General features: G+C 54.2%; 1 protein-coding gene across 1 annotated transcript; it reads right to left on the reverse strand.

The window, feature by feature from the left end:
• Positions 1-24: 24 nt before the first annotated feature.
• On the reverse strand, positions 25-3,925 carry GAPDH (glyceraldehyde-3-phosphate dehydrogenase). Its single transcript, XM_075552164.1, has 10 exons — positions 3,826-3,925; positions 3,538-3,578; positions 1,795-1,894; positions 1,390-1,703; positions 1,213-1,294; positions 946-1,097; positions 762-840; positions 598-681; positions 407-504; positions 25-285 (listed from the first exon to the last, which is right to left on the reverse strand). Exons 2-10 carry the CDS (start codon positions 3,558-3,560, stop codon positions 216-218), a joined length of 1,002 nt encoding a protein of 333 aa, XP_075408279.1. The 5' UTR covers positions 3,561-3,578; positions 3,826-3,925; the 3' UTR covers positions 25-215.
• Positions 3,926-11,083: the final 7,158 nt, after the last annotated feature.

Consider the following 11,083-nt stretch of genomic DNA (forward strand, 5'->3'; position numbering starts at 1 on the left):
ATGAAATGACAACTGACAAAGAGGCTAGGTACAGTGTACTTTATTGATGGTGCATAACAAGGTCGGGCTCTCTAAGCCCCTCCCCCTTCCTTCAGGAGGTTCCGATGTTATATTCTCAGTATGTTAAGGGATTGAATTGGGGGCAAAGTATCCCCAGCAGCTGAGAGCCTCTCTTCCTCTAGTGCTGTTGCTGGGGCTGGTGGTCCAGGGGGCTCTTACTCCTTGGAGGCCATGTGGACCATGAGGTCCACCACCCTGTTGCTGTAGCCAAATTCATTGTCATACCTGTTAGCACAAAGGAGACATGTTAAGGAAGGGCCAGTGCTCAGAGCCAGCCACCAGAGGGTGCCAGACCCTTAAAGGCACTTCCTCCAGCACTGTCCCCCCACCCCCTCCAGGCACCCACCAGGAAATGAGCTTGACAAAGTGGTCGTTGAGGGCAATGCCAGCCCCAGCATCAAAGGTGGAAGAGTGGGTGTCACTGTTGAAGTCACAGGAGACCACCTGGGAAAAGGCCAAGCATCAGACATGGGAAGCCTTCCTGGCTAAGGGAGGGGCAGGAGGCTATAGGAGGCCAGCTTCTGGTCCTCTCCGTACCTGGTCCTCGGTGTAGCCCAGGATGCCCTTTAGGGGACCATCGGACGCCTGCTTCACCACCTTCTTGATGTCATCGTACTTGGCCTAAAAGTGGAAAAGATGGTGACTCACCTAGGAACCTCACTGCAGCTTAGCCAGTCAACCCAGCAGCACCCCAAACTTACAGCTTTCTCCAGACGGCAGGTGAGATCCACGACGGACACATTGGGGGTGGGGACACGGAAGGCCATGCCAGTCAGTTTCCTGTAGACGACAGGGCAACTGGAGTCAGCCCCCCACCCTCCCTGGCCCTCTGCCAGTCCTCAGACCTCCAGGCCCCCAAAGGCAGAAAGCAGTGGAGAACCTCACCCATTCAGCTCCGGGATAACCTTGCCCACAGCCTTGGCAGCGCCAGTAGATGCAGGGATGATGTTCTGGGCAGCCCCACGGCCATCGCGCCAGAGTTTCCCAGAGGGGCCGTCCACGGTCTTTTGGGTGGCAGTGATGGCATGGACTGTGGTCTGCAAACATGAAAGTAATGAAGGCCTGAGGAGGTTTCACCACACCCCCGGCCCCTTCAGGGAGGATCCTGGGTAAGAAACAGAGTTCTGGTCCCTTTCCCTGACACACTCATACCATGAGTCCTTCCACGATGCCAAAATTGTCATGGATGACCTTGGCCAGGGGGGCTAAGCAGTTGGTGGTGCAGGAGGCATTGCTGAAAAAGAAGGCAGCCCGTCAGAGAAAGGCATGTCCACCTGGTGACCTGCAGCCCGGTCTGTGACCATTCTCCATGGCCCTGTACATCCTCACCTGACAATCTTGAGGGAGTTGTCGTACTTCTCGTGGTTCACGCCCATCACAAACATGGGGGCATCGGCAGAAGGGGCAGAGATGATCACCCTTTTGGCACCGCCCTTCAGGTGAGCCCCGGCCTTCTCCATGGTGGTGAAGACACCGGTGGACTCCACGACATACTCGGCACCGGCCTCGCCCCACTTGATGTTGGCGGGATCTCGCTCCTGGAAGATGGAGATGGCCTTCCCATTGACAACAAGCTTCCCATTCTCAGCCTTGACGGTGCCCTTGAACTTGCCGTGAGTGGAATCATACTGGAACATGTAGACCTGTAGGAAGCCAGCGAAGGCATCATCAGGGAGGCACCCTTCAGCTTGGCTCTGCTCTGCCTCCCACCGCAGCCCCGGGGGCCTCACTCACCATGTAGTTCAGATCAATGAAGGGGTCATTGATGGCAACAATGTCCACTTTGCCAGAATTGAAGGCAGCCCTGGTGACCAGGCGCCCAATGCGGCCGAATCTGAGGTGGGTAAGAGGTAAGCGAAGGTGTGAGCAGGAGGGAGGGGAATTTCACAGGGCAGGTAAACAGCCAGTGTAGAAAGGGATAAAAAACAGCAAGTTACTGAGTGCAGAATGTTACAAGACAGCTGATCTTCCCTGGCTTTACCGCACAGACTCCTAACCTTCACCCAGAGGTTAGGTTCAAAGGCCTACCCCCATTGTCCCACAACCACTGGGAGCCCCTTATGGACAAGTGCCAGTGCAGGGCTTCCAGTCTGAGCACATGCCCGGCACGTGGCATGCACACGCCTCCACCTGTGTCCCCTGAATGTTGGTTCCGGTTGGATCCACCTCAGGCCACACCCTCAAAGGGAGAGGGGGGAGACTTGTGGACTCAGCGGGCTCAAAGGGCAGGAGCAAAGGTTAGGAGCCAACCCTGAAGGGGCAGGTAGAGCCCCTCCCACCACCGGGAGGACCCCATGGCTGATTGGCTGCTGCTCTTCCTGGCTGTCTCCAAAAATCAGGAGTAGCAACAGATGTGTGCGGGTAGGCCAATGGAAGAGAAGCCCAAGCCCCCAGCTGCAGAAAGGTCAGGCAGCTATATTTAACTTCAGATGAGGCTGGAGAGTGGGTAGATCTGGTTTCTATGAGAATTAGGGGAAGGGCAAGATTCCCAGGACCCAGACACCTAATCCCCCCGGTGACCTTTAGCGCTCTGGCCTTTAGGGCTGGGTCAGGCCTAGGCATGGAAGAGCTGAGGGGCTGGGTGGTTAGAGGCTTCCGGCCAAAGCAGCCTTCTGCCATGGTCCTTTCACTACCGTGACTCAGCTCGTCCGGTTTCTAAGGGAGCCAGTTCCTATCCCTCCCCCAAACAAGAGGGCACCCCACCAACCCAGGACAACATGTGGCTGGAGACTCAGGATGGTGGTGGGCTACTATGGTCGGAAGCCGTAGTCCCGCAGTCCAGAGCTTTAGAAGGGGGGGCAAGCTGGTTTACCGGTGAGGTCAAGGGGACTCCACCCTGAGTCTGCGGCAGGAGGGAGGGGTACTGTTACTCGTCAGAGGCGAGAGAGGAGGAAGCGCGCAGGGCTAAGGGAGGTTTCCCAACAGTGGTCCATTCATTTCCTCCCAGTTGCTGCAAGGGCAGTGGGTTCCCGCACAAGGCACGCCCCAGCGGGTCGCTGCGCAGGCACCCCGCGTTCCGTGATGCCCGGAGGGAGGAAGGAGGCCGGTGGGGGAGGGGCGCCTCCCGGGGCACGTGATCTCCCAGGGCGCGAAAGGAAAGAAAGGAGCTCGGGCGGGGGGAGGGGAGGTGGGATTAACGGGGAATGGACCCGAAGGCAGAATTTGGGGGGTGCTCTCGCGTTTCTGGGAGGCGCGCGCAGTGGAAAGCTCCAGACGCCGCGCGGCTCGTCCCCAGTGGGGGCGGAGCTACGGGCGGCGCAACAGCTGATGGTGGGGGGCCAGAGAGCCCCGGGCCGCGGGAGCTTCCGCCAGGTCGGGCGCTGACCTTGAGTTCTCCTTGGGGAAAGGGGCACGGCCACCCCACCCGCCTTCCCCCCCACCCCCTCCCCGGTGGCGGGTGACCTGTTGACGCCATGTGATGGGTACGGCCCGCCACCTAGCCGCCGAACGACCTGCCCCACCCTGCCCCGGACTCACCCGTTCACTCCGACCTTCACCATCGTGTCTCGGGGATGCGGCTGCGGGAGGGGAGGAGGATGAGCGTCCCCGATTACGGATGCGTGGCGCCCAGGGCCACCCCCCCACCTCCGCCCTGGCCTCCATTCCCACTGCGCGCCGCATCACGTCCGCCCACCTGCAATGCAGGGGTCCGGCCCCCGCACCTCCCTGCAGCCGCCCCGCAGCCGCCCGGCCCGGCCCGGTCCGGCCCGGCTCCTCCCGGGCCATCCACCGGCCCCGGTTGCACCGTTTCCCCTTGTAGCTTACCTGGGACTGCACGGGAACGGGAGAGGCGGCTGTCTGTCGCACGAGGAGGAGCAGAGAGCACTGGGGGTGGCTGCCGCCCCAATTTATAGAGCTCGAGGGGGCAAGGAAGGGGGGGTGCAGGGGGAGTCAGTGACGCGGGCCCCGCCTCCCGTCCTCCTCGTCCAGTCCCAGCCCGAAGGCGCCGAGACCTGAGCTACGTGCGCCCGTAATACCGCGAGTAGCGGGGCCGCCCCGCCCCGCCCGTCTGCCCGCTCTGCGGGTGCGCACGCCCGGACCGAAGGGGCGCCGGATGGGGACGGGCTGGGGGCGGCATGGGCCGGGCTCGACGATCGGGGGCACTGGGGAGAACTGAGGGCATCGGGGCGATACGATTGCTGGTCATTTGAAACCAGAGGACTTGGGGGGCCAGTGCGGGGAACTGCAGTTTTGCAGAGGGAGCCCAGCGCGGCGCGCGCCCGCACGCGGCCACCGTCTCCGCCTCTTCAATCAGATGGAAAGCCGAGGAACCTCTCCTCCAGGCTCTTCGGTAGCGACGCGGGAACAGCTGGGGAAGAGGCCTGGGAGGGGCCGCGCCCAGCCCCCACTTCCTCCTCCTCTGCCCCTGGCCCCTGGCCGCGCTGGGCCGGGCGCTGGGCAGCGGGGCCTGGAGAGCGGGGCGGCTCAGCGGAGGGCTGGAGGGGGAGGTTTCTGCGCTGAAGGTCACCGTGCCCTGCGGCTCGGAGGCCCGATAATTGGGGCACTTAGACCGGGCCTTGTGTGCACCCGCGGCTCTCCTCCCAGCGCCCAGACTGGGGGACTGGGCTGCTGCAGGGACCGAGGTCTCCCACCAAGCCGCTCCTGGGGACGTGCGGACTGTGCCGCCCACGCTGGGACACAGCACCCCATTCACCCCGCCAGCGCAGAGCTGCAGGAGCGGGACGTGAGGGCGGAAGTCCCTCCCCATCCTGGGACGTGCAGACTAGCCTGCGAGCCAGGGACTCCGCTGGTTGCTGCCCGGGGCAAGTGCAGGGCAGGGTGAGGAGTCCAGAAAGGAGACACACGGAATGGGGTGGTGGTGTGGGGTGTTGAATCTTGGTTAACCGCCCCCCGTACGTCGTACTGGAGAGAAAAGAGGGCTTTGTGGCGGGTGGGGGTGGGGTTAGACCTTGCCCTTGAGCTAGAGCAGGAGGGGAGGGGGCTCTGCAGAGGAGCCTCTTTGCTGGCTCAGTGTAACCTGAGATCAGCCCCCCTGCCCTTCTAGCTGAAAGCCGGAGGCTAAGTTTAGACCTTAGCTTAAAAGGCTGGGAGTGCCCTGGGCCCTGTACCCCCACTCCAGCCCGTTCTGGTGTTGCCCTCTCAGAGCCAAGGCTGTAACCATCCCTGGCAACCACCTGTCTGGTTGGTGCCACTGTCACGAAAAGGGTACAAGGCGCAAGAGAGCCGCGGAGGGGGGGCGCTTGCCAGAGGTGCAGTGAGGGAAGAGGCGGAGGCACCTGCACAGGTAGGCTGCCCATTACCCTTTCCGCCTAAAGGGCTTAGAGCCCCTCCCTGCTCCCAGGCTGCCTAAAGCGCGACTCGACTCGGAGACACCTCCTTCCCCTTTGACTCATGCTAGGCATTTCATTACGATCCTTTGCAGGGCCGTGGGGGTGGGGGAGGGCAACCAAAAAAAAAAAATGGAGCTCAGCTCGGTGCTCAGGGAATACTGACGTCTGCTGTTGTCATGACAACAGCCACCCATGTCGTCGTCGTGACAGCAGACTCATTGCCTTCTATTCCAAGTGACTCAGCAGAGAGCAGACTTGGAGAGCTGGACCATGGTAGGCTTAGCCCTACGGCCTGCACCTGAGGGGCTTGCCCTCCGGACAGCCTGTCTCCTTCCCTGAGTGATCTAGAGGGGAGAACCACCTATCTTCCGCAGATCAGCCACCCAAACTCTGCTGGGGCTAGTCATCCCAGTGGGGGTGAGCTGGTGAGCAGACAGACAACCGGCCTCTGGGCCAGAGCAGGGTTTCTGGTGTGGGGCCTGTGCAGTCTATATATGGCCTCTGTTAGATGCTAATAGCAACCCTACCCCCAGTTACACAACATGAAAGTATTTCCTGATGCTGTGTGATGTATCTGAGGGCACCAGCCACTCCTAAACTGAGAACTGTTAGGCTGTCCACAGTGGAGCAATCTTGTCGTGTGTTCAGGCTAGGGAGGCTGAGAAGGGAGGTGATACATGAAGCACATCAGATCCCAAGCCAGGCTCCAGAAATCCTGGACCCCACCCTCTCCCAGGATCAACAACCTCTCTCTCTTTTCTTGGTCCTATACGGTTGCTATGATGTAGAATCACTCAAGGCAATGAGTTTATTATTTATCATACACTGCTTAAATGTGAGCTATTGTGAAAGCTGAATATAAAAGATGAAAGATACAAGCTTAGGAAAAATGTCTTAAAACTTCACTGATGGTAGGATTGTAAAATGGTGCAGCCGCTTTGGAGAACAGTAAGGCACTTTCTCAAAAACGAAACCCAACCCCAGAGCAGTGGTTCTCAACCTTTGGGGGTCGAACAACCGGTTCACAGGGGTCACCTAGTATATCCTGCATATCAGATATTTACATTATGATTCAAAACAGTAACAAAATGACAGTGATGAAGTAGCAAGGAAAATAGTTTTATGGTTGTGGGTCACCACCACATGAGAACTGTATGGAAAGGTCATGACATTAAGGTTGAGAACCACTGCCCTTTATGACCTAGAACTCTCACTGCTAGGTATTTAGCCCAGTTACCTAGTAAAAGACACGAGCAGGCATGTACATCCAGGGGCACAATACTATCACAATAGCAAGACTGCCTCCCATATATCTGAAAATTCCACCTTCAGACCCTGCCCCCTGCTCCCTTTCCATGAGGTATCAGGAGCTGAGGGACTCGTAAAGAGTACATATCCCAATGAACAATCCGGAGGAGCAAACAACGGGACCGACATTTCCAGTTCCGGGGGGGACATGGGAGAGGGGGAGGTAGGGGGAAAGGAAGTGGTGTTAGCAAACCCAGGGACAAGGGAACAACAAGTGATCAAAATTAGTGGTGAGGAGGGTGTGGGAGTCTGGTAGGCATGATCAAGGGTAATGTAACTGAGAGGAATTACTGAAACCCAAATGAAGACAGAGCATGATAGTGGGACAAAAGGAAAGTCAAAGGAAATAGAGAAAAGAGCTAGGAGGCAAAGGGCATTCATAGAGGTCTAAATAAAGGCATGTACAACATGTAAATATATATATGAGAATGGGTAAATAGATCTGAGTATATATTTATAGGTTTAGTATTAAGGTAGCAGATGGACATTGGGCCCCCACCAAGTACTCCCTCAATGCAAGAATACTTAGTTCTATTAAACTGGCATTCCATGATGCTCACCCTCCCAACACAATCGCTGAAGACAAAGTGGGTGAATGAGTAAATGTGGTGAAGAAAATAGATGGAGCCCGGCTATCATATGATACAACATATGGGGTCTTAAAGACTTGAAGGTAAACAAGTGACCATCTAGCTCAGAAGCAACAAAGCCCACATGGAAGAAGCACACCAGCCTGTGCGATCACGAGGTGTCCAAGGGATCAGGGATCAGGCATCATCAGAACAAAAATCATATCATTGTGAATGAGGGGGAGTGCGGAGTGGAGACCCAAAGCCCTTTTGTAGGCCACTGGACATCCCCTTACAGAAGGGTCTCAGGGAGGAGACGAGCCAGTCAGGGTGCAATGTAGCAACAATGAAAAATACAACTTTCATCTAGTTCCTAAATGTTTTCCATCCCCCCCCGACCCCCCACTATCATGATCCCAATTCTACTTTACAAATCCGGCTAGACCAGAGGATGTACACTGGTACAGATAGGAACTGGAAACACAGGGAATCCAGAACAGATGATCCCTTCAGGACCAGTGGTGTGAGTGGCGATACTGGGAGGGTGGAGGGAGGGTAGGGTGGAAAGGGGGAACCGATGACAAGGATCTACATATAACCTCCTCCCTGGGGATGGACAACAGAAAAGTGGGTGAAGGGAGACGCCGGACAGTGTAAGATATGACAAAATAATTTATAAATTATCAAGGGTTCATGAGCGGAGAGGGAGGGGAAAATGAGCTGATACCAAAGGCTGAAGTATAAAGCAAATGTTTTAAGAAGGATGATGGCAACAAATGTACAAATGTGCTTGACACGATGGATGTGTGCATGGATTGTGATGAGTTGTAGGAGCCTCCAATAAAATGATTTTTTTAAAAAGTACATATCCCTTTTTCTCTTTCTGATCTGTTGGTTCTTGAAAAACGTCTGGAACCTTTTCCTCAGACCAGGACACATATATTAAAGAGTTCAGACACCTCACTCAGTCTTGAGATCTTGCCTGGCATGACATTTACATCATTCTTTTTTTTAACTGCTCTGTCCCCCGAAGACGAGGAGAGAGCGCTGGTAGCGGTGCAGCAGAGTGGCGATGAAGTTCATGTCCAGGGCCAGAATAAACCAGGGCTCCAGCGCTGCTCCCCAGGAGACCCTAACTGCAATGATTTACTGGGTCCCGGGGCCTCGCTCTGAGATGACATGGTTATGCACCTCACGGAGGATGACCAAAGATGGAAAACGACGCAGTTCACTGTGACAAGGTTAGAGAAATCCTTCAAGACCCAAAAGAACACCCTTCCCATGTTTTTTTTCCCCCTCAAAGGTTTTCCAAGTTCACCAGGGTTGGTCCCTCAGGACCAGCTGGCACTACTTTATTCACACCCTATCTCAGTCAGCTCCTGACATTCAGAAAAGGCTTAAAAAACTTGAGGACGGCCCTCAAGCTCCACAAGGAGACCTCAATGAGGCCTTGAAGGTTTTCAATAAGAGCAGGAACAAGAAAAATCAGGTCAATCACAAAGGGACAAAGTGAACTCTCAGATGCTGCCTAACGCCCTTCAGGGCAATATGGGTAAAGCCAACCCAATCAACCATGGGCCACCCAGACCTTGCCTCAAATGTTCCCCGATGGGAAATGGGGCACCTAAATGCCCCAATCCTCATCCCCTGCTGAAGCTGTGTCCACACTGCCCACGAGGACACTGGGGAATTGTTTGCCCTTTCTGCCTGATGGCGGGAAGGATAATCTCTTCCGCAACCCCACCGGAGAAACCCGCTCAAGATGTGTCCTTCTGGGCTGAGCCATAGAAGATTGATGGTGCCTGGGGGGATGGCCCCCACGGAGATCACCCATGGCCCCCACGGAGATCACCCATCGCCAGCCAGGGAAATGATCCTCACCTCAGGCAAGCCTATTTCTTTCCTTTTGGACGTGAGTGAGATAGTTTATTTTGCCAGCCTGGACGATAAACACAAGTGGGATTAATTGAAGGGCAGAGAGCTAAGTGGCTCCGTGAGCCTCGTCTTTCTTGTCTCTCGCTTGTTCCGTGCCTCAATTTAAAGGGCACACTACCTGTGGGACACCTAGCCTGTGGACTGTGTCGCTGTAAGTTGAGGTCCCTTTAAGGCCACATGAATGAAATTTACATCTCCTGAGCTGAGGACTGACGGTTGGTGACCTGGCTGACTGTTGGTGACCTGCCTGGCTGTTTGCTGCCTGTGCTGGGATAGCCTAGTTCTCTCTACAGAGGACTACCTGGCGGCCCTCAAGACTTGAAGGACTGCCAGTGTCTCACAACTCTCTCACGGGAGTGAGTCACATTGAGCCATTTGTATTGCTTTATAACTTAACTGTTCATTTCTTGTATTATGTATCTGCTTATAATTTAACTGTTCATTTCTTGTGTTATCGATCTATAAAATTATCAGCAATCTGGTTTTATCTCTCTAGAAAACCCTGTCTAATACATTTTGGTACCAGGAGTGCTTCTAGAGAAATAAAATCATAAATATGGGCTTCTTAACTTGACTTTCCAGCCTGACTAGTCTTAACACTAGTGAGGCTACTTCAACATCCCAAAGCATGGATAAGTCTGCTACTCTTCCTAATGAATGGTGTGAAATAGCAAAGATAATGCCTAAAGTAGCACCACCGATAGATGAGGTGCTAGTTAAAGGAGAGGCTCTGAGCGATTGTATGTTTGATATTTTCCAGGAGTTTTGTAAGGGTGACAAGTATAGGGAAGCTGGTTGGCTGCTCCTTACAGTGGAAAGTGTGATTAAGGTGAGTGTGATAGTTTATTGTGCCAGCCTGGCCGATAAACACAAGTAGGATTAACTGAAGGGCAGAGGGATAAATGGCTCGGTGAACCTCGCCTTGCTTGTTCTGTGCCTCAGTTTAAAGGGGTACACTACCTGTGGGATGCCTAGCCTGTGGACTGTGTCACTGTAAGTTGAGGTCCCTTTAAGCCCACACGATTGGAATGTTCATCTCTGGAGCTGGGGACCGACAGTTGATGATAGTTGGGGACCTGCCTTGCTGTTTGCTGCCTGGGTATACATAGCCCAGCTCTCTCTACAGAAGGGGACTGGCAACTGGCAGCTCTCAAACCTTAAAGGACTGCTAGTGTCTCACTGCTATATAATTTAACTGTTAATTTCTTATATTATCTATCTGTATATAATTTAATGGTTCATTTCTTGAATTATATATCTATCTTTATAAATATATTTATATATAATTACTAGCAATCTGGTTTGTCTCTCTAGAGAACCCTGTCCAATACAGAGAGGGATGGTCTCAGAGCCTCAGAAGTGCGCCTCAGGTGCAGACTAACGGATTTGAAAATTTCCATCTGTGCTACAAAGGAGAGCCTTCTCTCCTCTAGTAAAAGAGCTGACATTGCTGAGAACCAGGTCCAGAGTCTCATTATACGAGTGGCTGAAGTACAACGGCAGCTGAATTGCAGTGTCTGATACCAAAGTGAGGGCATTGATTGGGAAAAGTTGGGGCTCTGAAACATGGGATGGGAACATAGGGGCTGATGATCCAGAAGAGGAGGATATTGAGCCCTTAGAAACAATTGACCCACCCCAGTCAATAGATCCACCTCTCCCAGCTGAAGGTATTAATTCACAATCCACACCTGAACAGATTAGCCAAACTATTCAAGTTGATATGCCAAGTGGGGCTGCATCAGTAGCATTGCCTGAGGGAGATGCCTTACAAGATGTTGCTGAGAGCACCCAGGAAACACCCTCACCACCCATTATTTCTGCTAGACCTGTCACTAAAATTAAGTCTCAGAAAGCTCCTAAAGGTGAGGTTGAGATGATTACCCAAGAAGAAGCATGCTATACTCATAAAGATCTGCT

The sequence above is a fragment of the Tenrec ecaudatus genome, chromosome 6, assembly GCF_050624435.1.
Source record: "Tenrec ecaudatus isolate mTenEca1 chromosome 6, mTenEca1.hap1, whole genome shotgun sequence".
NCBI lineage: Eukaryota > Metazoa > Chordata > Mammalia > Afrosoricida > Tenrecidae > Tenrec > Tenrec ecaudatus.